This window comes from Engystomops pustulosus, chromosome 6 (assembly GCF_040894005.1).
Source record: "Engystomops pustulosus chromosome 6, aEngPut4.maternal, whole genome shotgun sequence".
Taxonomy (NCBI): domain Eukaryota; kingdom Metazoa; phylum Chordata; class Amphibia; order Anura; family Leptodactylidae; genus Engystomops; species Engystomops pustulosus.
The window spans coordinates 182,758,103-182,784,556 of record NC_092416.1 but is presented as its reverse complement, the minus strand read 5'-3'; the positions used below and the strand labels follow the sequence as shown (position 1 = coordinate 182,784,556).

The 26,454-nt window shown below is 45.3% G+C and overlaps 1 protein-coding gene across 1 annotated transcript in view; it reads right to left on the bottom strand.

The window, feature by feature from the left end:
* The window catches only part of LOC140066006 (uncharacterized), a 57,380-nt gene that overhangs the window by 4,035 nt on the left and 26,891 nt on the right, over positions 1-26,454 (bottom strand). The window contains exons 9-15 of the mRNA XM_072113571.1: positions 23,039-23,162; positions 20,567-22,479; positions 19,299-19,318; positions 17,017-18,013; positions 10,769-10,933; positions 9,957-10,059; positions 7,839-8,899 (exon numbers count right to left, since the gene is read on the bottom strand). Of these exons, the coding sequence (XP_071969672.1) occupies positions 7,839-8,899; positions 9,957-10,059; positions 10,769-10,933; positions 17,017-18,013; positions 19,299-19,318; positions 20,567-22,479; positions 23,039-23,162 (4,383 nt within the window). The remainder of the gene's footprint in view (positions 1-7,838; positions 8,900-9,956; positions 10,060-10,768; positions 10,934-17,016; positions 18,014-19,298; positions 19,319-20,566; positions 22,480-23,038; positions 23,163-26,454) is intronic.

Here is a 26,454-nt window from a genome sequence, read left to right as displayed (position 1 = left end):
GTGTGTGTATAATGTGTGTATAGCAGAGCTGTGTGTGTGTATAATGTGTGTATAGCAGAGCTGTGTGTGTGTGTGTATAATGTGTGTATAGCGGAGCTGTGTGTGTGTATAATGTGTGTATAGCGGAGCTGTGTGTGTATAATGTGTGTATAGCGGAGCTGTGTGTGTGTATAATGTGTGTATAGCGGAGCTGTGTGTGTGTATAATGTGTGTATAGCAAATCTGTGTGTGTGTATAGCGGAGCTGTGTGTATAATGTGTGTATAGCGGAGCTGTGTGTGTGTATAATGTGTGTATAGCGGAGCTGTGTGTGTATAATGTGTGTATAGCGGTGCTGTGTGTGTGTATAATGTGTGTATAGCGGAGCTGTGTGTGTATAATGTGTGTATAGCGGAGCTGTGTGTATAATGTGTGTATAGCAGAGCTGTGTGTGTATAATGTGTGTATAGCAGAGCTGTGTGTGTGTATAATGTGTGTATAGCGGAGCTGTGTGTGTGTATAATGTGTGTATAGCGGAGCTGTGTGTGTATAATGTGTGTATAGCAGAGCTGTGTGTGTATAATGTGTGTATCGCAGACCTGTGTGTGTGTATAATGTGTGTGTATAATGTGTGTATAGCGGAGCTGTGTGTGTGTATAATGTGTGTATAGCAGAGCTGTGTGTGTATAAAGTGTGTATAGCGGGATATGTGTGTATAATGTGTGTATAGCGGAGCTGTGTGTGTATAATGTGTGTATAGCGGAGCTGTGTGTGTGTATAATGTGTGTATAGCAGAGCTGTGTGTGTGTATAATGTGTGTATAGCGGAGCTGTGTGTGTGTGTATATAATGTGTGTATAGCGGAGCTGTGTGTGTATATAATGTGTGTATAGCGGAGCTGTGTGTGTATATAATGTGTGTATAGCGGAGCTGTGTGTGTATATAATGTGTGTATAGCGGAGCTGTGTGTGTATATAATGTGTGTATAGCGGAGCTGTGTGTGTATATAATGTGTGTATAGCGGAGCTGTGTGTGTATATAATGTGTGTATAGCGGAGCTGTGTGTGTGTATATAATGTGTGTATAGCGGAGCTGTGTGTGTATAATGTGTGTATAGCGGAGCTGTGTGTGTATATAATGTGTGTATAGCGGAGCTGTGTGTGTATATAATGTGTGTATAGCGGAGCTGTGTGTGTATAATGTGTGTATAGCGGAGCTGTGTGTGTATAATGTGTGTATAGCGGAGCTGTACTCACCTCCTTTGTCGCTTCCCGGTTCCTGCGCCGCCGTCTTGCCGGTCTGTGCTCCAGGTATCAAAAAAGTGCCTGCATGCTCTGTTGATTTAGGCTTCTGGCCAGCGGAGGTGGCCCGCCATGCCCACCTGTCTCTATTCTCAGCGCTGTATCATGTGCTGATATATAGGGATGGGTCGGACCGACGGCCGAATTCAGTGGAGCTTCTGTGCATGGGACCACGAGAGCAACAGAGGAGGCGAGTACAGCTTTTTTTTTTAAACTTACCTCCACAGCCAGCATTCCTGATTTTGCTAGAGTCGGACAACCCCTTTAAACCAGTATGTTTGGTACAAGAAGTTCAAGATGAAGACAGTGAGCTCGGTGATCATTCAAATTCATCCTGAGGCATACATGTGCACGATCTTCAAGGTGCATACTTCCATGTGCCGATAAACGGTACCCACTCCAGAATGGGAAGTGGCTAATTACCAGTACAAAGTCCTTCCATTCGGAATTTCTTCAGCTCCAAGAACCTTTTCGGAGATCATAATAGATATAGTGGCCTGAGGACAAAGGAAGTCGTCCATAATTCCATATTTAAACAATCTCAATAGTAGCACGTACAGAAAAGGAGTTAGTTTAGCACAGAGACCTCGTTGTGTGGAGAAGCAGGCGTTGTGTGGAGAAGTAGGCATTGCGTGGAGGCGCAGGCGTTGTAGTGTACATAGCTCCCAACCGTCCCGATTTTGACGGGACTTTCCCGTTTTTCGTACCCCTGCCCCGCGTCACGGGCAGCTATGAGATTGTCACGGATCTCCCCCCAAGGTCCCGCTGTGTCCCGGCGCTGTGTCCGCATAGTAAATACTTTGAAAGTCTGAACTCACAGTACAGAATGGCTTCTACAGACATCGGGAGGGAATCCTTTTCAGAGAAGTGTCGGGCTTAGCGCAGAGCAGGGACCACGTCATCAGCTTCAGATCTGTCCATATATGGTCGCTGCATCTCCTAGGGTTCCCCAGAGCAGACATCGGGAGGGAATCCTTTTCAGAGAAGTGTCGGCTTAGTGGAGAGAGCAGGGACCACGTCATCAGCTCAGATCTCTATCTGTCCATATATGGTCTCCAGGTCTTCCCCAGACACAAGCTCTTTATATAATTAAATTAAATAAAGTTTTGCCCAGGCTGAGATTTGAACCTGGGACCCTCTGCACCATAGACAGGAGCCTAACTAACTGAGCTATAAGCCCAGTGATACAGAGCTGGGGATTTCTGGTAAGTAAGACATGTTATCTGCCATTTACACTGTGACACAGACTAATGCACTGATATATAGAGAGGGATCTTCTCAGAGGTTATTATTGTAATTATTGAGACTATTATTATTATTATTATTATAAATTTTATTATTATGGAGATGATTATTAATAATGGTAAAAATAATAATAATCATCTCAATAATAATAATAATAATAATAATAGTCTCAATAATTACAATAATCTGAGAAGATCCCTCCCTATATACCAAGGCAGTATATAGTTCTTAGTTACCAAAATTCTCCACTTGTTTATCACTGAGGTTATAGCTCAGTGGGTTGAGGCGCTGTGTTATTAGTGTACATGGACACTGCAGGTTCTGGGTTCAAATCCCAATGAGGATAATTTTTTTTTTTTTTAAATTATGATTTTTATTATTTTTAATATGCCTAAAATTTGGGGCGTGGCCAGGGAGTGATTGGGGGTGTGGCTTAGGGGGATCGCCGCGGCACGCTACGCGTGCCGCCATTTTGTCCCTCTTTCCTTTTCCCAAATGTTGGGAGGTATGTGTGTATAATGTGTGTATAGCGGAGCTGTGTGTGTATAATGTGTGTATAGCAGTGCTGTGTCTGTATAATGTGTGTATAGCGGAGCTGTGTGTGTGTGTATAATGTGTGTATAGCGGTGCTGTGTGTGTATAATGTGTGTATAGCAGTGCTGTGTGTGTATAATGTGTGTATAATGTGTGTATAGCAGGCTGTGTGTGTATAATGTGTGTATAGCGGAGCTGTGTGTGTATAATGTGTGTATAGCGGAGCTGTGTGTGTATAATGTGTGTATAGCAGAGCTGTGTGTGTGCATAATGTGTGTATAGCGGAGCTGTGTGTGTATAATGTGTGTATAGTGGAGCTATGTGTGTGTATAATGTGTGTATAGTGGAGCTGTGTTTGTATAATGTGTGTATAGTGGAGCTGTGTGTGTAGACTTACGTTGGGGTGCCCCTGAGGTACCAGTGCAATAGAAACCCCCGAATAGTGACCCCATTTTAGGAAAGGGCACCCCTCAAAGTATTTAGTGACAAATGAAATCAGCCCAACTCATGTCACTGCGGATAAACACCCCAAAAATCATTCTGCAGGTTATTACGGGTGTGACAATACCCCATGTGTGGCAATAGTCTACAGACTGGGGACATTCCTGGGGTGAAGACATGCCTGAGATGTAAGGGCCAGCTTGCCGATAATTGGCGCTGGCCGGCCGCCTTCCCTGTTAAATTCCCGGACCATTCCTGTCTCCCCATGCCAGATCTTTGTGCCTCGTGCCTTTAAGAAAGCTTCCCTGCGTTATTCCTGCGATTATTGTGTTTTCCTGTTGTTATCTTGATTACTGTTCCTGACTCCGATTCTCTGCTGCCTGTCCTGACCTGCTACTTCCCCTATTCTGATCCCGTACTGCCTGTCCTCGACTCTGTCTCTGCCTCACGATTCTGCACCTCGCCTTGGCCACCACTGTGGACAAAGCCGTTAGCTTCTGAGATAGCCTGGAATGAAGCAGCCTTAATCGCTGCCTTCAAAAAAGGCCTCTATGTACATATTAAAGACGCCACTTGGATTGACATCCGCTGCCTGGAGCAGCAGTGAGTCAAACAAACGCAAAACAAGGATCCAACGTCTTCCCCGCCTGGCTCCTGTCTTCCAAAGTCCAATTGAGTCGACTTCTGTGTCTGTTGCAGAGGTACCTATGCACGTGGATAGAGCTTGTCTGTCTACTCAAAAGCATTCCCGGCGAAGGCAAGGGAATCTCTGTCGTTAGTGTGCCATGCCGGAGTACTTTCTTAACATGTGTCCAGTCCTTCCTCAGTGTCCGTGAAACACATGCAGCTAGGGCTCCTGGGAGAAGGGCCCCTAGGTGAGAACAAAGCTTCTCCACGTCTGAATGTTCATGTCCTTCTCAGTTTTGGAACAAGTGGTCCAGTTCAAGCTTGAGCCTTCCTGGACTCTGCCCTGGATGAAGCAAACTTTGTGGATTCTGCCCCAGTTTCCCAGCATAATTTTCCCGTGGTTCGTCTAGAGAAGCCTCTGGTCATTTCTTCTGTCCAGTATCACGCCGAACCACTAGGTCTGCAAGTTGGGACCTTGGATAAAGAGAAACTGTTGTTCTATGGGTCTCCAGTGATTTCAACGACATGCTCCTGAGCTCAACTGGCTCAACTGCGCTTCTTCGCTGGGGACCGGGGTGCCAGTCTTGCTGTTTGGTGGTTCCTCATCCTCTGTCCATCACTGTCTCTTCAGTGTCCACCAAGCCACTGGTGGGTCTCCCCGCTTCTTACGATGTCTTTGCTGATGTCTTTTTGGAAAAGCAAACGGCCCTATGACTGCCCAATAGACTTGATGCGAGACACCTCTTCTCCCTGGGGCCGAGTCTATCCCCTATCAGACTCTTTTAGAAAATCTACCATTTCTGCAGTCGGCCACCAGATTTCTAGGTGATGCTTTGTTCAAATCTATCCGGTTTTCTGCTAAAGAAGGAGCGTTGTCAAACTTCATATATCGTGCATTATGGCTAAAGCAGTGGAACGAGGACATAAGCTTAATGTCTATCTTTCTTGGGGGGGAATTCCTGTTCGGTTCAGAATTAGACACTATATTAAAAAAGCTATGGACAAGAAAAAAGGGTTTCCAGAAAATAAACCTGTGCCAAAAAATATCTTTTTTCGTAACTTCTAAGAGGAAGGTGGACTTCTAAAGGAGTTAAAAACCGAATTTATTGCCACCACAAGCATAGCAATAAAGCTTTTAGGACAACTCATGGTCTGTATTCCGGTAGTGGCTTGGTGTAAGAACCACTCAAGAATCCTAAAGAAGTGGATCCTAAGCCCCTGGGACAAAAGTTCAGCTTCTTCAGACAAGAAAATACTAATTCCAACAATCGTGAAGAAAGATCTATCCTGCTGTTTACAAGAAGAATCTCCATATTATGGCATTGACAATCTCAAATAACAATACAGACTGGCGCCAGTCAGTCAAGTTGGGGAGCATACTTCCTAGACCAATTTTCACTGGGTCTTTGGCCCGGAGAAGTCCAGATGCAGTCTTCAAATTACCGAGAACTCAGTATGGGAAGTCCTGATCTCGAATCAGTCCCATCTAAGAAATCATCATTTTCAATTTTTTTCGGATAATGTAACAACGGTTGCCTATTTAAGAAAACAAAGTCTCTTTCTCTCCTATCAATTTCTCAAAGGATTTTTCTGGACGGAGAAAAACACTCTTTCCATCTCAGCCACTCATCTCAAAGGAACAGAGAACTTAGTGACGGATTCGTCACCAAACGAAAGATGCCTGATTAAGGAAATATTCCTTCCGCTAACATCTCTTTGGGGGGTTTCCACAGGTGGATCTATTTGCCACAAAACAGAACACAAAGAGGCACATTTACTCACCTGTCCATGTCGCGTTCCCTGATCCGGAATGTCCGAATGCATTGTGCCACGATTCATGTAGATCATGCGCCTGCTATCCTACATGTGTCGCTCCCCGCTCAAGTCCGCCGGACTTCTTACCGGTGTATGTAAGTGCATTGTCTCGCGACACCATTTTTCAGTTAAATCCCACGCTCAGTCCGTATCCGTCAGATCATCCGATGGCCCGCCCCCCGATTTCTGTCGCATGAAAGACACAATCCTCTTTTAAATGTGGTGGAAATCGGAAAATGACGAAATATCCAACGTTTGTGCGGTCCGCGGACCCTTAGTAAATGAGCCCCAAAATATCATAATTTCTTCTCACTAGATGCCAAAGAACTGAACCATATCCTGGATACATTCAGCCAAAAATGGAGAATGCAACTGGTCTATGCCTTTCCCCCTATTCCTCTAATATCACAGGTTCTTCAGAAGATCCATACAGACAAAGCCAGATTCTGAAATGCCCAAACTGGACGAAGAGAAGCTGGTATTCTCTCCATGGCCATGCAGGACCAAATTCCATTACCGCCAGGAGAAGATCTTCTTTTCCAGGAGCACTACTCAACCCGAATCCGGGGAAACTAAATGGGAGTTTACAGGGCATGTCATGTTAGGTAATTAAGACTCTGAAGCAAAGTAGAAAACCTGTCACCTTTGCCATATATTATAAGATGTGGAAGAAATGTGTGTCTTTTAGTAAGGACAAGCCACCCTGTCAGACTAACCCAAATAATTTACAGATTTTGGATTTCCTCCAGGCTAGACTTGACAATGGATTATCTGTAGGCACTTTGAAGGTCCAAATCTCCGTCCTAGGTGCCTTCTTCGACTGCCCTCTAGCGGAACACAGTTGGATTAAACGGTTTATTACAGCTTCTACTAGACTCAAGCCCAAAATTTTCAGGAAAACAACTCTTTGGGATCCGACTTTGGGTCTAAATACCATCTCTCAAGAGCCTTATGAACCCCTTGAAAAAAACAGTATTAGACTCTTAAAACTGTGTTTCTCATTGCTATCACTTCTGCAGGAAGGCTTAGGGAACTCCAGCCTATCTGAAGATCTTGGAGGATCATAAAATACTAACACTTTAGCCAACTTGGGAACAAAATTTGGATCCTGAGTTATTGCCATTCGGGATGGGAAGGGGAGGTGAGTATAAACATCTACCATCATGTTATCTGACGGTAGATATCCTTTAATTAAATGCATTTAGTCAACATTTCAAATAAATGGATATTAGAAAGGTTTATTCAGTTAACAAATAGTTTAAAAAAAATCTGTTTAATCTTTTAACTTCCACCATTCACATTCCCTGCACACACTCTGGATTTACAACGGATCATCTATAAGATTAACTACAGATCACGTCCGGCATCACTATCGAAAAGAGTACATGGTGCAGAAAAATTGAAAGGGAAATGAAGATTTTTAATGGGGGTAGAGTATTTCCTGAGAATCCACAAGAAGATGCTAATTACATGGTTCACTAACATGGTTAGTTACCGTATATATACTCGAGTATAAGCCAAGCCGAGGCCCCTAATTTTTACCACAAAACCCTGGTAAGACCTATATTTTTTTTACACGAGTATAAGCCGAGTTTGGGTTTTCAGCAAATTTTTTTGTGCTGAAAAACTAGGCTTATACTCGAATATATATATATAAAATACATGACATTGCCTGGCGGTGTAGGAGTAGTCACAGCCTCCTGGAGGAGTCACTGGTGGGAGGACAACAGGAACGACCAGTGGAGGACTCAGCGAGCTGTCACTACTGTGAAAATTGTGATTTGTCCATGAAACCTTTTTGTAGCTTGACCCTGACTGAGTGTGACCTTGTCTACTCATCCAATGTATGTGACCATACAGGTTTAGTTGATAAAACATTTTCCATTTATTGGGCATCAAACTGGCTTTTTCTTTGAATGAATTTTCTGATGTACAGAAAGAGCTGATTTCTGATTGAAACATTTCCCACATTGTAAACACGAGAATGGCTTCTCCCCCGTGTGACTTCTCTTATGTATAATGAGATTTGAATATTTGCTACAACGTTTCCCACATTCTGAACACGAATATGGCTTCTCTCCTGTGTGACTTCTCTGATGTATAACAAGATCTGATTTCTGATGAAAGCATTTCCCACATTCTGAACATGAAAATTGTTTCTCTCCTGTGTGAATTTTTTGATGGGCAACAAGATTACCTCTGTGAGTAAAACATTTCCCACATTCTGAACAGGAATATGGCTTCTCCCCTGTGTGAATTCTCTGATGTATAACAAAAGCTGATTTGTGATGAAAACATTTCCCACAATCCGAACAAGAAAACAGCTTCTCCCCTGTGTGAATTTTCTGATGTCGAACAAGACTTGAATATTTGCTGCAACATTTCCCACATTCTGGACATGAATATGGCTTCTCCCCCGTGTGGCTTCTCTGATGTATAACAAGAGCTGATTTCTGGTAAAAACTTTTCCCACATTCTGAACATGAATACGGCTTCTCCCCTGTATGAACTCGCTGGTGTATAACAAGATATGATTTCTGATGAAAACATTTCCCACATTCTGAACATGAAAATGGTTTCTGCCCTGTGTGAATTTTCTGATGGGCAACAAGATTACCTCTGTGAGTAAAACATTTCCCACATTCTGAACATAAGAATGGCTTCTCTCCTGTGTGAATTCTCTGATGTCTTACAAGATCTGATTTCTGATAAAAGCATTTGCCACATTCGGAACATGAAAATGGCTTCTCCCCTGTGTGAGTTCTTTGTTGTTCAGTATTTCTTCCTTGCTCCCAAGTCTCCGATGAATAAGAAGTTGAGATATATAATGCATGAGCAGATGACGGATCTTCACTGTAAAGGGCTGAGAATGGTTCTTGCTCTTCATGTGCATTTTGAGTGATTTCATCAGCTACATTAAAATCTGAAGATATCAGATGTCCCTCTGAGCTCCAGTCATCTGCCAAGAATATACATTAATATTTAATTGTTTCTAATACATAACTTTAAAATAACAGATATTTTATAGATGTCCTGCCTAGACTTCTTAATATCTGCCTATCCTTCCAGATCTGAGCTTCTGCTCCAGAACGATTGTTCAGGAATTGACCAATTACTACATGTTTTCTCCATTAAAATCTGCCTAAAACGCATTGGGGCACAATTACTTACCCGGCCGACGGAGTTCACAGAAAGTGCATTGTTTGACGATCATGCACTGTGTCGCGATTCACAAAGATTGTGCGCCCGATATCCTGCATGTGTCGCTTCCCCGCTCAGGTCCGCCGGAGTTCACCTTCATCTTCCTGGTGCATGTAAGTGCATTGTCTTGAGACACAATTTGAATATAAAATCCCGCGCTGAGTCCGAAACAGTCGGATTGTCCGACGGCCACACCCCCCCCATTTCTGTCGCACGAAAGCCGGCACCGCTGCACCAAAATCGGATTGCCTATCCCCTTATAAATAGCTATCACAGCGGTGTAAATCCCGAAAATTTCCAATATCCGACTAAAGTGCGTTCCGCGGACCCTTAGTAAATAAGCTCCAATGTCTTTTCTTGACTAATATTGTAACAAAAAGAACTCATCCTTTACATCTGAGCTATAATTAAAACCACATTTGGGCATACATAATAATAAATCCGTTGAGCAGTGATCCTGCCATTGATTTTTTTTGTGTTTTATTTTGAAGCAGTCTCATATGATAATACTCTCCACCTCATCCTGCAAGGCCCTGGTGAGCCTGACCCACCTTCCAGCTTTTTTTAGCTTATGGGGGATTTTATTTTATGATTTTCTTGACTTTTTGGTTTACAAATAATTGCTAAAAATCACATTGGGATTTATTTTTACTAATTTTGCAACTGCTAAGAGATTTATGAAAGGACCAACACACCATACAGTAAGCCGACAGGCAGCCGAACTCCTAAGGCAGAGATACAAGCCTAATGATACATAATCATGTTCTGTATTGTGTTATCACTCGTCTCTGCTTTATCTAGTGGTTACTACTCACCTGGGCAGTTACCTGTAGGAATCTCCTCCTTACATCGCTCATCGCCCCTCACATATGTCTCTGGAGCAGGAATATTCTTCACATCTTCACCCTGATACACAAACTGAGGAACAAATATTGTAAGACGTCACCAGACGATGGAGATCATTAACAAAAGATCATTAAATGCACAATTTGTCTAAATTTTAAGACCCAGATTATAGAAAATTTTTAGTTCCATTGTAACGGCCGGCCCAATGCAGTCATCACAAAATATTGCACCTATTAGATTGCACGTGTCCCACAGAACCTGATCACCTAAGCGCGCCACTCCTGTCTATATCAGGTTTTGCAGCTGCATTAGAAATGTTTATATTGTGACCAATAGGATGTCATGTCAATGATTATTAATTTCATATTGTACAAGGGTCCTGGTTGGATAATCTGAGCACTGGTATAGCAGCACACCATCTCTCCAGCTTGAAGATTCTTAGACCAGGCTGTGAGTACCCTTTCCCGAACACATTCCAACCTCTGTCAGGTGGTGTCCTGGAAAAATGCATGACATTAAGGACCTCCACTATGCCTGGGAAGTGGTCCAAGGAGAACCATCTGTCTGCTGTGTCTCCCTCCTTTCTTGCAATCCACCTGACAAACTTTTTCCATCTGTACCAAGCAACCATGACCAAGTCAAATGTCAGGCGGCGCTCAAGCCAGCCACTCAGGTACCAGGGGAATGCAGATGCCCCCATCCCAAAATTGTCAGGTCCACAGGGATGCTGTACTTTTATAAATCTAAGGGGAATATGTCATGAAGTCTTATCTGTATCTACCTGATGATCCTGTGGGACATATTTCTCCTCTGAACAATCCTGTGGTAGAAGAAGAGGACTGGGACATCTCTCCGGTGATGTTCTCTTACTGGATCTACCTGTAGGAAACACATCCAGAGACTGAATTCCTTCTTTCCATACAGATAATGAAAGGACGTGTGGATTTAGTCCTGTCTATTACCTGCTGATGTGAGGGGCTGGTGGTCCTCCATCATGACGTCCTTGTACACATCTTTGTGTCCTTCTAAATACTCCCACTCCTCCATGGAGAAATAGACAGCCACATCCTGACACCTTATAGGAACCTGACACACACAATGATCCCGTCATCACCCAGATCCCTTCATAGCGTTACTGTATAATGTCCCAGCATTCCCAGCAGTGTCACCTCTCCAGTCAGCAGCTCCATCATCTTGTGGGTGACTTCTAGGATCTTCTGCTCATTGATGTCATCATGTATCAGGGGGTGAGGTGGAGGAGCCGGGATTGGGCTCAGGGTTCTCCCCCGTCCTTCATACACAGGGGCGTGACAGCGCCCACTAGAGGTCTTCTTCACTACTGTGTAATCCTGGTTATGGAGAGACACATTGATAAATCTCCCTCCATACATTTCCAGAATCTCTCACCTCTCCAGTCCTATCATCTGTTATTCCCATAGATAATGATGTAATGTGACCTCATCACAATCTCTCACCTCTCCAGTAATATAGAAGAGAATCTCTAGGGTGAGCTGGAATATTCTCTCCGCCATCTTGTCCCTTTCTTTGACCATTGCTGTGGGTCCAGTAAGTAAAATTAAATTTTACAGCGAAGCAATCAGTAGGGAATTATGTGATGTAGAAACCTGTATAGAAATAATAAGAAAGTGCACTAAGTCAGAACAACCTCACTCATAGTTACATATATAAAGCCAAAAATCAATAAACTACATTTAATCAAGTTTAAAAACACCATGTTTCGACACTGTGAAAGAGGTGCCACCAAGTAGCAACAGAAAACCACAAAGAAGTAAATTCTCAGATAAATAAAAGAGGGGTGATGAAATCTATTGGTGGTTATCACTATTCGTCAGTTTCCCAACAAAGACTCCCTGTCTGACAAGGGCAGTACCAGACGAACTAACTCTGAGCCCCCGAGCTGCCTCTCCATATGGGTCCACCAAGGTGTAGACATGTAACAAGACAAATAACACAAAGGGGAGGTCAAAAGTCAGGGTCACAAGATAAAGTACAGAATCACACAGACAGGAGACTAGTTGAGAACAAAAACCAATATAGAAAAAACTGAATAACAAAAAAATAGCAACAAAACTGAATGGAAGTGCGCAGGAAAGTGACCCACAAAGTAGGATGGTGTATACGGGGCGTATACTGGAGCATCCCGGGGGAGAGAGGTCGCGCCTGAAGATGTGAGAGCCTTAACCCGTCCTGGATCTGAGGAACGATTGCACAGAGCCAAAAGTGCAGCAAATACAGTGCTGTTCAGACATGGATGTGCCCCAGCGACCCCTCACCTCCTCCTGCACAGCTCCTTCCACATACAGGACCTGTGATGATGTCATAGTCATGTGACCAGCCCAGTGTGTGGGAGGAGTCATGGGGTCACATGGCCAGGTCTGACAGGATTCTCTGCTCAGAGAGTTCAGCGTTACCTCAGGAGAGTCTGCAGCAGAGCTGTGTGTGTATAATGTGTGTATAGCGGAGCTGTGTGTGTATAATGTGTGTATAGTGGGGCTGTGTGTGTATAATGTGTGTATAGTGGGGCTGTGTGTGTATAATGTGTGTATAGCGGTGCTGTGTGTGTGTATAATGTGTGTATAGTGGAGCTGTGTGTGTATAATGTGTGTATAGCGGAGCTGTGTGTGTGTGTAATAATGTGTGTATAGCGGAGCTGTGTGTGTATAATGTGTGTAGCAGAGCTGTGTGTGTGTATAATGTGTGTATAGCAGAGCTGTGTGTGTATAATGTGTGTATAGCAGAGCTGTGTGTGTATAATGTGTGTATAGCAGAGCTGTGTGTGTATAATGTGTGTATAGCAGAGCTGTGTGTGTATAATGTATGTATAGCAGGGCTGTGTGTGTATAATGTATGTATAGCAGGGCTGTGTGTGTATAATGTATGTATAGCAGGGCTGTGTGTGTATAATGTGTGTATAGCGGAGCTGTGTGTGTATAATGTGTGTATAGCGGAGCTGTGTGTGTATAATGTGTGTATAGCGGAGCTGTGTGTGTATAATGTGTGTATAGCGGAGCTGTGTGTGTATAATGTGTGTATAGCGGGGCTGTGTGTGTATAATGTGTGTATGGCCTGGACCTGACCACGAGATTGTCTGCTGTTTATTCACCTCAACCTAGGCCGCCACTGCAGACAAGTCACGCCTGTGGAACGACCTGGTGGTACCACGCCGCAGCTAGTCCAACCCGCTTTGCGCCGGGTTCTGGTGAAAACCCGGTACCACTTAGACTCCGGTCCCAGGTAGTGGCTTGTGTCATCGCCTGCAGTGGTCCAGAGGATCCACAACCCCTGGTCCTGACAGTAAGATCCGGCCATGGATCCCGCCGAGGTTCCGTCTCCCAGCAAGCCCGATCTTGCCACCATCATGATCCACCAATCTCTGCAGATTGCCTCACAGCATGATCAGTTGGAGCAAGTCACCGCCATGCTGCAACAACTGCTAGCTACCCAGCAACAACAACAGGTTCCTGAGGCTGTCTCTCCGACTTCTACTGCTCCGGCTTGTTCCCCTGCCGCTGAACCTAGACTACGGTTGTCCATGCCCAGCAAGTATGATGGCGATTCCAAGATGTGCAGGAGCTTTATAACTCAGTGCTCCCTCCACATAGAGCTTATACCGTCTCAATTAATCACGGAGCGATCCAAGGTGGCCTTTATAATCAGTCTCCTCTCCGGGAAAGCCCTGGCTTGGGCTACCCCCCTTTGGGACAGAAAGGACCCGTTTATGGCTTCTCTCGCGGCCTTTCTGAGGGAGTTTCGGTCTGTGTTTGAAGAACTGGCTCATGCCTCCTCCGCTCAGACAGCGCTATTGAATTTACGCCAGGGGAATTCCTCTGTGCGAGATTATGCAGTTCTGTCGGCAGCTTTCAAAAAGGGTCTTTCCTCGCATGTTAAGGATGCTCTGGCCGGTCGTGATCTGCCGTCTACTCTGAGTGGTCTCATCACTCTGGCCACCCGGAAAGACATGCGGTTTAGGGAGCGTGCCGAAGAGTCATGTCTCGAGCAACCCGAAGTCCGTCCACAACGCCTTCCTCGTCTGGCTCCTGCCTTCCAAAGACTGCTCCAGCCTTCAGTCGTACCATCTGTGAAAGAGTCTATGGAGGTGGATAGTGCCAGACTATCTCCCCAGGAGTGTATCAGAAGACGTTGGAGAAACCTCTATTTGGAGATGTTGGAGAAACCTCTAGAAGCCTATATTGTGCTAGTCCTGAGCATTTTCTTGGGTCTTGTCTTATCCATCCCCAGCGTCCGGGAAACGCTAGCACCTAGGGTTTTTGGGAGAAGAGTTCCTAGGTGTAAGCAGTGCTTCTCCACGCCCGTTGCTTCCGGTGGTTCTCAGCATTGGCACCAGCACCCAGACCCAGGTCTCTGCCTTGGACTCCAGCTCTGTGGGGAATTTCATGGATGCTGCACTGGTTTCCCGGTATCACATTCCAGTGGTCCTACTCGACAAGCCTCTGGTTATTTCTTTGGTTGGCGGACAAGTTCTCTCTGATCTGGTACGTTACAGCACTGAGCTGATAACCATGCAAGTCGGTGCTCTGCATAAGAAGAGTTTGTCCTTCCTGGTTTTGCCACACTCTACCTCGTCCCTCCTGCTAGGTTTTCCGTGGTTGCAGTTCCATGCACCAGTCCTTAATTGGAGGACGGGAGAGGTTCTCTGTTGGGGTCTGTTGACTGCCAGTCTCGTTGCTTGGAGGTTCCTCACCCTGTGTCTGTCATGTTAACTTCTGTGGTCGACAAGCCACTGAAGAGTCTTCCAGTGTGCTACCGAGACTTTGCTGATGTTTTCTCTGAGTAGCAAGCGGAGATCCTGCCACCTGCTGCCGGGTACATCTCCTCAACAAGGACAGGTATACCCGTTATCTGTGGACAAAACCGAGGCTATGTCTGCCTACATAAAGGAGAATTTGCAGAAGGGATTCATCCACAAGTCTTCTTCCCCCTCTGGTGCTAGGTTTTTCTTTGTATCCAAGAAGGATGGTTCCCTCCGTCCGTGCATAGATCACCGTGGTCTCAATAAAGTCATGGTGTAAAACCGCTACCCTTTGCCTCTCATCACCGAACCTTTTGATAGACGACAGGGTGTCAAGGTTTTCACCAAGCTGGATCTGAGAGGGGCATACAATCTCTTATTTGCTAATGTCTTTTGGACTCTGCAATGCTCCAGCAGTATTCCAAGAATTTGTGAATGATATCTTCAGAGACTTGATCTACACTTGTGTCATTGTTTACTTAGACAATATTTTGGTGTTCTCTTCTGACCTACGGTCTCACCTGACCCACGTCTGGCAAGTTCTCAGGCACCTAAGGGCCAATCGTTTATATGACAAACTTGAGAAATGCCAATTTCACCAGAGTAGTCTTCCATTTCTGGGATACATCATTTCTGACAAAGGACTACAGATGGATCCTTCCAAGTTGACTGCTGTACTTCAGTGGCCTCGCCCAGTGGGACTTCGTGCCATACAGAGATTTCTGGGCTTCGCCAACTATTATAGACAATGTATTCCCCACTTCTCCTCTCTTGTGTCTTCCATCGTGGCACTGACTAGGAAAAATGCCAATCCGAAACACTGGCCTCCGGCGGCTGAAGAAGCCTTCACTAGTCGGAAGTCTGCCTTTGCCTCTGCACCAGTACTCACAAGACCTGACACGGAGAAGCCTTTTCAGTTGGAGGTTGATGCTTCATCCGTTGGAGCTGGGGCTGTCCTCACCCAGAAGGGGCCCAAAGGTCGTACCTTCACCTGCGTTTTTTTCTCCAAGACCTTCACAGCTGATGAGAGGAATTACTCCATTGGTGATCGGGAACTACTGGCCATAAAAGCTTTGGAAGAGTGGCGCTATCTTCTGGAAGGAGCTTGTCATCCGGTCCATATTTATACTGACCACAAGAATCTCCTGAATCTCCAGACTGCTCAGCGTCTTAATCCTCTTAATCCTCGTCATGCTCATTGGTCTCTCTTCTTCTCCCGATTCGATTTTCTGATACATTTCTGTCCTGCAGAGAAGAATGGTAAGGCCGACGCTCTCTCGTGCCTCGGATGTTGTTCGGGAGGATCCTGGTCCTAGTTACATTGTTCCTCCTGAATGGCTTGTTCTTGCCGCTTAAGTGGACCTCCCGCAGCTCCCACCAGGTAAGATGTATGTCCGACCTGCCCTTCGGAGGAGAGTTTTGACTTGGGGACATTGTTCTCGTGTGGCTGGATACCCTGGGGAGCAGCGCTCTGTAGCCTTTATTTCCCGGTACTATTGGTGGCCAGACCTAGCCAAAGATGTGTGGGTTTTGTGGGTTCCTGCATGTCCTGTGCTCGTAACAAGCCATCACGGCCCAAACCTGCTGATCTCCTGATGCAGTTACTGATACCCAGCCGCCCGTGGACTCACGTGGCCATGGACTTTTTCACTGACCTTCCATTGTCCTTTGGGAATACTGTCATCTGGGTGGTAACCGATCTGTTCTCGCAAATGTCCCATTTGTCCCGCTGACAAGTAGAGAGAGTCAACCAAACTCTGGGCTGCTACCTTCGTCATTTTGTCTCGGCCTGCCAAGACGACTGGTCTGCTTTATTGCCGTGGGCGGAGTTCTCATATAATTCCCTTGACTCTGAAACTTCTGTTTCCTGCTGTTGAGGAGTTTGTACTTGACCTATAGTCCATGTGGGGGCATATTCGCCTTTCATTGTTGTAAGTTTCTGCCGTACCAAGCTCCAGGCTGACAAGAAATGCAGGCCTCCTCCTGTCTTCTCTCCATGGTGACAAGGTCTGGTTATCTGCTAGGTACATCCGGCCATGTTACACATTCCCTACAGACATCTGTAATGTTACACATCACCTAGAGATAAGCAGCCATATTAAACATCAACTAGAGATAGGCAGCCATGTTACACATCACCTAGTGACAGGTGGCTATATTAAGCATCACCTAAAGACATGTGCAATATTACACATCACCTAGAGATAGGCAGCCATGTTACACATCTCCTACAGACAGGCAGCCATGCTACGCATCACCCAGAGGCAGGCGGCCGTGCTACCCATCACCCAGAGGCAGGCGGCCGTGCTACCCATCACCCAGAGGCAGGCGGCCGTGCTACCCATCACCCAGAGGCAGGCGTCGGTGCTACCCATCACCCAGAGGCAGGCGTCGGTGCTACCCATCACCCAGAGGCAGGCGGCCGTGCTACCCATCACCCAGAGGCAGGCGGCCGTGCTACCCATCACCCAGAGGCAGGCGTCGGTGCTACCCATCACCCAGAGGCAGGCGGCCGTGCTACCCATCACCCAGAGGCAGGCGGCCGTGCTACCCATCACCCAGAGGCAGGCGGCCGTGCTACCCATCACCCAGAGGCAGGCGGCCGTGCTACCCATCACCCAGAGGCAGGCGGCCGTGCTACCCATCACCCAGAGGCAGGCGTCGGTGCTACCCATCACCCAGAGGCAGGCGTCGGTGCTACCCATCACCCAGAGGCAGGCGGCCGTGCTACCCATCACCCAGAGGCAGGCGGCCGTGCTACCCATCACCCAGAGGCAGGCGTCGGTGCTACCCATCACCCAGAGGCAGGCGGCCGTGCTACCCATCACCCAGAGGCAGGCGGCCGTGCTACCCATCACCCAGAGGCAGGCGGCCGTGCTACCCATCACCCAGAGGCAGGCGGCCGTGCTACCCATCACCCAGAGGCAGGCGGCCGTGCTACCCATCACCCAGAGGCAGGCGGCCGTGCTACCCATCACCCAGAGGCAGGCGGCCGTGCTACCCATCACCCAGAGGCAGGCGGCCGTGCTACCCATCACCCAGAGGCAGGCGGCCGTGCTACCCATCACCCAGAGGCAGGCGGCCGTGCTACCCATCACCCAGAGGCAGGCGGCCGTGCTACCCATCACCCAGAGGCAGGCGGCCGTGCTACCCATCACCCAGAGGCAGGCGGCCGTGTCACCCATCACATAGAGACAGGCAGCCATGTTGCCTGTGTAGCAGCCTCCACTTTGTGTAAAATGTCGGGTCCTACAGCTATGGCAATGTATTGTGTCTATACCTTTAATTGTTTTATTTTTAATACAGAAAGAGGTCGGCCTACCAAGGTGAGAGAGTAGTAAAGAATTGTGGGAAGAAGAGGGGAGGAGTTAAGAGTGAGAGAGAGTCAGAAGTGAGTGTGAGCGAGGAGGGAGTGAAGTCAGTCCACGGGAGCAGTCGGAGGGAACAGCAGCTGTTGAAGCATATCTCAAAGGAGCTAAACAGCACAGCAAGCAGAAGTTGTGACTGTGATAAGCAGAGTTCAGTGCAGCTGAGGAACAAGCAAGAATCATTTTGAGGAGGATAGCTCACCAAGGTGTTAGAGATTTTTATCTAGGGCTTAACCGCCCTTACTTCAGTTGTACAGCTGACTTTCAAATTAATTCTTTCATGGCTCCCGGTACCAGGAGGAGACAAAGCCAAGAAGCAGACAAGGTCTTTAGCTGCACTCAACTCACACTGTTTATTTCCAAACCACAGTCGCATATCAAAACAGAAAAAGTAGCATTGGGGGGCGTGAAAAAGGAGATAAGAATATTGTAATGCTATTGGCCATAATGAACAGACGTGTTTATACCAACTTCCCTGAGAAGAAGGACATGAGCTGGTGCTAGAGCAGAAATATATATCAATGGTGAAGGACAGACTGGCTTCTCATTAAATGTCTAGGGACATGCTGGCAGGCGAGCAAACCGGTTACAAAAAAATGAAGTTTGAATCATGACCTTAGCTGGACAGTGCTTGACCCCCGGCATGACCCCCAGCTACTTACTCCAATATGGCTGCCATAGAGTAATATATCATTAACAAAGCTGACAGGCATCTCTACAGTTCAAGTTCAAATGCAAGTGTATGAGTTGTTTCTTCGGCGTCTCTATCACCGCAAGGCAAGTGACTTACACCTTCTCCTCCATCCAACCCCTGCAAGCCAGCCCTAGTCGGGAAGGGTTCATAACATCACGCTGACCCGCAACACCTATCTCCCAGGGCTGAAGTCAGCAACCATTATCCCGACTGGCGTCACAAACATTTCCCTACAAGTCAGGGGACCGGAGTGGAGGCCCCTGGTTCCCCTGCTTATATGTGTAGTAAGGAAGTATGTGTAACACATGTCTTATAAGCGACTCTTCTGTGTCGCAGCTGACCTATTATTTACGAGTTTTGGTGCTCAGCGAGACCGTGCGCCACGGTTAACATGCAAAGTCCGACATAAACAGTGCACCAAAAAAATGGTGGTGCTCTCTGTCGAGACAGTGTAGGGCGTACTGGATTCATGAATCACCATGGGGCACCTCTCAGCCACTGGAATACGAAGAAGCCCGGGGAAACATCAAAAAGCCGGCAATCCATCAGCTCCGGTGTGCATCACTAGCGCCACATGCTGGGCCCGGGGGAGGGGAAGCAGATAGCAAGGAGGGGGCAGTAACAAGCAGCTTCACCGCACCATGTGCCATCGTTTGGGCAGCGCAATTACGAAACCTCCTACAATTAATAAGAACTTGAGTGAGAACGTCATTAATAATGAAGGGACAATTTAAAATAAAAACTTTATTCAGGAATGTGTGTGTCTTACAAGTTACAGTCTACTTTCTGGACAGGTACTGGTAAAGTGGTTCTGTTCATGAAGATCACAACAAAACTGCAACTTCAATTGCATCTAGATGTCTCAGGCACTAGACATGCCTGGGCCCAGAGCTCTTGGGGGCCCACAAGGCCGAATCTCAGTATGTAATGTAACCATGTGGGGCTGTACATAATGAAAATACTATTATAATATAACTTATAAGGGGACAGTATATAATAGAAACATGTGGGGTCTCATATAATGTAACAATGTCGGGGTGATAAACTAGGGAAAATTTTAGGGAACTGTTTTAGTTTCTGTATTTTTAATGCTTCCACATGAATTCACTGCACAGGGGTCCACTGAGGCTCTGTCGCCCAGGGGCCTACTGAAACCTTGAGCCGCCTCTGTCTAGAAACACAATCCATTTTCCTCTTTCATGGGACACCAGAACTTCTAGGTGACCCCAACCGAGAGTCAGGGCTCTTAGTATCCACAATGTATTAGATAGGTCTTTGACAGCTGTATTAAGGACTTGTGACCCTTGGCAGGGATAAAGTTAAAGGGAACCGGTCAGCAGAAATTGACCTAATAAACCACTACCTGTAAGTCATGAAGCAGCCGAACACTTTCTAGATCGTGTCTATTTCATGGCCCAGCACAGTGGCATTGTATAAAGTCAAGGAGACAGAGAGTTTAACACTGAAGTCAATGCCTTCTTCAGAATGCCCTCTCCACTGCAATTGATAGTCCTACATCCAGACACATCACTAACCAGATCTCCTTCATTCTGAATTGAGGAGAGCTTGACTTCAATTTGATCTCTGCACCTCCATGACTTTACAAAACCAAGTTACAACTCAAAGACCATCAAAGAAACCTGATCTGGAATGTGATAATCACCTTCACAACATACTGGTAATGGCTTATTAGGTCAATTTCTGATGATAGGTTCCCTTTGAGAACAAAAAACATTTATCACATTATTGGTGTGGAGGTGGCTTCTCCTTTGTGTGAATTTTCTGATGTATCAAAAGAGATATTTTCTGAGTAAAACATTTCCCACATTCTAAACATTTGTATGGCTTCTCCCCTGTATGAATTCTCTCATGTAGAAGAAGTGCTGATTGCTGATTAAAGCATTTCCCACATTCTGAACATGAAAATGGCTTCTCCCCTGTGTGAGTTCTTTGATGTATAACAAGTTCTGAATTCGTCTTAAAGGTTTTCCCACATTCTGAACATGGAAATGGCTTCTCCCCTGTGTGATTCCTCTGATGTATAACAAGTTCTGAATTCGTCTTAAAGCATTTCTCACATTCTAAACATGGAAATGGCTTCTCCCCTGTGTGATTTCTCTGATGTCTAACAAGATCTGAATTCGTCTTAAAGCATTTCTCACATTCTGAACATGGAAATGGCTTCTCCCCCGTGTGAATTCTCTGATGTTTTAAAAGAGTTGTTTGCTGAGTAAAACATCTCCCACATTCTAAACATTTGTATGGCTTCTCTCCTGTGTGATTTCTCTTATGTCTAAGAAGTATTGATTGCTGATTAAAGCATTTCCCACATTCTGAACATGAAAATGGCTTCTCCCCTGTGTGAATTCTCTGATGTATAACAAGTTCTGCATTCCGATTAAAGCATTTCCCACATTCTAAACATAAAAATGGCTTGTCCCCTGTGTGACTTCTCTTATGTCTAACAAGTTCTGAATTCATCTTAAAGCATTTCCCACATTCTGAACATGAAAATGGCTTCTCCCCTGTGTGAATTCTCAGATGTATAACAAGTTCTGAATTCAGATAAAAGCATTTCCCACACTCTAAACATAAAAATGGCTTCTCCCCTGTGTGATTTCTCTGATGTCTAACAAGTTCTGAATTAGTCTTAAAGCATTTCCCACATTCTGAACATGGAAATGGCTTCTCCCCTGTGTGAATTCTCTGATGTGTAACAAGTTCTGAATTACGATTAAAGCATTTCCCACACTCTAAGCATAAAAATGGCTTCTCCCCTGTGTGATTTCTCTGATGTTTAACAAGTTCTGAATTTGTGTTAAAGCATTTCCCACATTCTGAACATGGAAATGGCTTTTCCCCAGTGTGAATTCTCTGATGTATAACAAGTTCTGAATTCCGATTAAAGCATTTCCCACATTCTGAACATGGAAATGGCTTCTCCCCTGTGTGAGTTCTCTGATGTCTAACAAAATTAAATTTTTGAGTAAAACTCTTTCCACATTCTGAACATGAAAAGGGCTTCTCCCCTGTGTGACTTCTCTGATGTGCTACTAAATGACTTTTTCGAGCAAAACCTTTACCACATTGAGAACATAAAAACAGCTTCACTCCAGTGTGACTTTTCTGATGTCTAACAAGAGATTGTTTTGCGATAAAACATTTCCCACATTCTGAACATGAAAATGGCTTCTCCCCAGTGTGGGTTCTCTGATGTCTAACAAAAGCTTGTTTTTGGATGAAACATTTCCCACATTCTGAACATGAAAATGGCTTCTCCCCAGTGTGACTTATCTGATGTCTAACAAGAGAATGTTTTTGGATAAAACATTTTCCACATTCTGAACATGAAAATGGCTTCTCCCCAGTGTGACTTATCTGATGTCTAACAAGAGAATGTTTTTGGATAAAACATTTTCCACATTCTGAACATGAAAAAGGCCTTTTCTCTTTCTGAATTCTTTTTTGTTTAGTATTTCTTTTTAGAATTCTATTTTGCTTTTCAGTCCGTGAAGAATCAGAGCATGAAGCATGTAATGCAGGAGGAGATGATTTAGGTTTGCTGTAAATATCTGAGGATGGATATTGTGTGACTTCACAATCTGCTGCTTTAAAAGCTGAAGATATCAGACGTCCCTCCGAGCTCCTTTTGCAGTCATCTGCAAAAAATATACAATAATATATCATTTTTGCATTAAATAACCTTAAATGATATTTATTGTTCTTTCCTAGATAACTGAAAAACCTTCCAATCCTTCTTGACAGGATCAGTGCTTATTAAAATTTGTGTGGGACAAAGGTCCATAGTGTTTAAAGGGGTTGTCCGAGTTTCGAAAAAAATCTATATGTGGCCGGGAGCGGGCTGCCTAAAACAATAAAGATGTACTTACCTTCTGGTGCCCTCCGGTATCCAGCGCTGCTGTCGCTCCGGTCCGGGCGCCATGTAAACAAACATGGCCGCCGTAGCAGCGCTGCATTCAGCTTCCGGCCGTCTTTTCTTGACTAATGTTGTAACAAACAGAACCTGTCCCCAGGAGCTCAGCCCTGCCCTGGATTTCTCCAGTTTTAGCTAAATTGGTGTAAGAGACAACGTTCAACAAATGAACAAAGTTTACAATTTTGGTATAAAAATGTAAAGTTTGCTGTAAATTTATTCATAACTCCTGACTAATGTTTGTCTTTTAATTTTTAGGAGGTCTCATTTATATAAATACTGACCTGGCAACTCTGTCTCTTCCTCCGAGGCCCCGGGGATCAGTATTCCTGCAGGAAACACAGAGACTGAATTCCTTCTTTCCATACAGATAATGAAAGGACGTGTGGATTTAGTCCTGTCTATTACCTGCTGATGTGAGGGGCTGGTGGTCCTCCATCATGACGTCCTTGTACACATCTTTGTGTCCTTCTAAATACTCCCACTCCTCCATGGAGAAATAGACAGCCACATCCTGACACCTTATAGGAACCTGACACACACAATGATCCCGTCATCACCCAGATCCCTTCATAGCGTTACTGTATAATGTCCCAGCATTCCCAGCAGTGTCACCTCTCCAGTCAGCAGCTCCATCATCTTGTGGGTGACGTCTAGGATCTTCTGCTCATTGATGTCATCATGTATCAGGGGGTGAGGTGGAGGAGCCGGGATTGGGCTCAGGGTTCTCCTCCGTCCTTCATACACAGGGGCCTGACAGCGCCCACTAGAGGTCTTCTTCACTACTGTGTAATCCTGGTTATGGAGAGACACATTGATAAATCTCCCTCCATACATTTCCAGAATCTCTCACCTCTCCAGTCCTATCATCTGTTATTCCCATAGATAATGATGTAATGTGACCTCATCACAATCTCTCACCTCTCCAGTAATATAGAAGAGAATCTCTAGGGTGAGCTGGAACATTCTCTCCATCTTGTCCATGTTTATATCCATCCTCGGTCCTTTTAGAAACCTGAAGGAAATGATCCACTGTAATATTCTATAACATTTTCTGTAAAAATAGAAATACAATTACTTGAGATAGTAAAGACCTTGGGGGGAATTTATTAAAAAAGGTGTTTAACCTCCAGTCTCAAAATCAACCCCTCCCAAAATGAAGCCAGGAGAAGCATGTGCCGGGCGGTGTCCACTCCTGGTCTGTACATGTATTTATGTATTTTGTATGTTTCCTCTGTTATTTCTCCAGGTAAAGTGAAAAGCTTGTCCTGTTCTGAGGATTAGACCTTCCACACGTCTATACAGGGTTATTGTGATGGATTTATCATGTAGTTATCCAGAACACTAGTGACTGTCTCTCTGCTGTCTCTAACATCATGTCCTCTCTCTTCTTGAAACTTAATCTTTCTAAGACTGAACTTCTTGTCTTTCCACCATCTACTAACCGACCCAACCCTGACCTCTCCATCTCCGTCTGTGGGATCACTATAGCACCGAGGCAGCAGGCCCGTTGTCTTGGGGTTGTTCATTTAACTACACACAAGTTGACTGAAACCGAAATCTCAGTAATGAGAAAAGGCAATTTTTCGTTTCATGCAAGAAATGGTTGTTACAAAGACATTCAGTTACGTTGGTGTAAGCACTTCGCCATCAAAGATAGAAAAGAAAGTTGTGAGCTAAATATCCCATTGGAACTGCTATCCGATGTTCGTCTACTACACAATCTCGTACAAGATGATACTACAGATAGAGGGCTTGGTCCCTTTACAGATCTAAAAAATAAGAGCATCAAATCTCCCCCTGTTGGAGACGTGACCAGCATTGATGTCTTTGCGAAATTAGTATTAGCAGACCACGAGAAACTGGATATTAGGACCGGTCATCCTAACTGTACCTCAGATGAGATCTTAGCCCTTAAGTCAATGGAAACAGACTGTCACGGGTGCTCCCGCAACCCGCATCTCGGGTCACGGCTCACCTGTGATCCTCTGTCTGCCCCAGCGCCCCGCTGCTCTATCTTACTTCTCCTTAGCTCCTTCTCTTGGTTCCTGACTCCCTTCCGCAGGCCGTGCACACAAGTTCCTGTCTCCTAGGGTGCGCGCATGCCCTTACCTTCTGCTCTGCCTCTGACCCTGCACCGCTGCCGCCTGTCTTGAGCTCCTGCTTGTCCCCGACCACGAACTTGACTTCCAACTCTGTACCTTGCCTTAGCTTCCACCACGGACAAAGTTGCACCTGTGGAAAGACCCGGTGGTACTATGCAGCAACAAGTCCAACCTGCTTTGCCGCGGGCTCTGGTGAAAACCGGGTACCACTTATACTCCAGTCCCAGGAGTCGGCTTGTGTCATCGTCCGTGGTGGTCCAGTGGGACACAGACTCTTGACACAACTATAAAACTATCTGACAAATGTGGAAACATATTGGTCCTGAAGAACATTCTTGTTACTGTACTGGACAACAAACTGAAGGGTCGGCGGATAGTATCAAGGGTTTTGTCCCTTTGTGTACATCTCGGCATCTACATCGACAAGATTCTCGCACCTTTCGTCACATCATTACCATCTTACACAAGTCACACCACAGATCTTCTTAGAGGCGGGAGAGGTCTATGTGTTCCATTGGGGAGTTTCTTGTCAAGTATAGATGTAGAGGCACTCTATTTGTCAATCCCACATGAGTTTTGATTGAGGGGAGTTAAATTTTTCCTAGAGAGGAAAGGAAATCAATTCCGAGCCCATAACGAATTTGTATTGTAAATTTTTTAACACTCCCTCACACATAATTATTTCATGTTTAACGACTGAATTTTCCACCAGCTCAGGAGCACGGAAATGGGGAGCACGTGCACTCCCAGCTATGCCAATCTATTCCTGGGCTGGTGGGAACATGTCTGTTTTTTCTGGTGAGGAGGGCCGACCTCATGGGATCCATATGGTAAACCTTTGGGCTCGCTATATCGATGATATCTTCATAATATGGGAAGGGATTGTGGAGGCTTTTCAAGAAATGGTCTCAGACCTCAACAATAACCACCTTTTCCTTAGGTTCGTCATGAAATCCATCCCCTGAACCTCCCTTTTTTGATGTTATGATTTCCAAGTCACCTGAAGGTATCCTTCAGACCTCAATATATAGAAAACCCAGGGCCACCAATTCCCTACTCCAATGGGAATCACATAACCCCCAGCCATCAAAAGGGGAATTCCCTATGGGCAATAGTTTTTAATTTTAATTTCATCTTATGTACTACATTTCTTGTTTCTTTTGATCTTACATATTTCTGATCCCTATATGGGCAAATCGCCATCTCTGTCTCTTTGGTCTCATAGCCTCGGGACAGTCTGCCCGAGTAAGGGATAGGTTGCGGTTGGGTGGCAGTCGGTTAGGGCTGTGGCACTGAGGTCAGGACTTTAGGGTGATCCAGGTCCCTGTCATTATTATAGGGCCCATTTAGGTTTCTGCCCAGCATAAGTTGTTCCGCTTTACCTTGGAGCTCACATACAATTTTTAAAAAATATGTTTTAAGATATTTGAAACACCGATTGTACTCTGTTTTTTTCTATCTTATGGTGTTACTCGGTTGGGTGTTTGATTCCCATCCGCCCTCCTTTTTGTACTGATAACTAAGGCCCCTTTCACACTTGCGTTTTTCACGGGCGTTTTCTGCGCATGCTTTTGACACGCAAAACTTGCATTGCA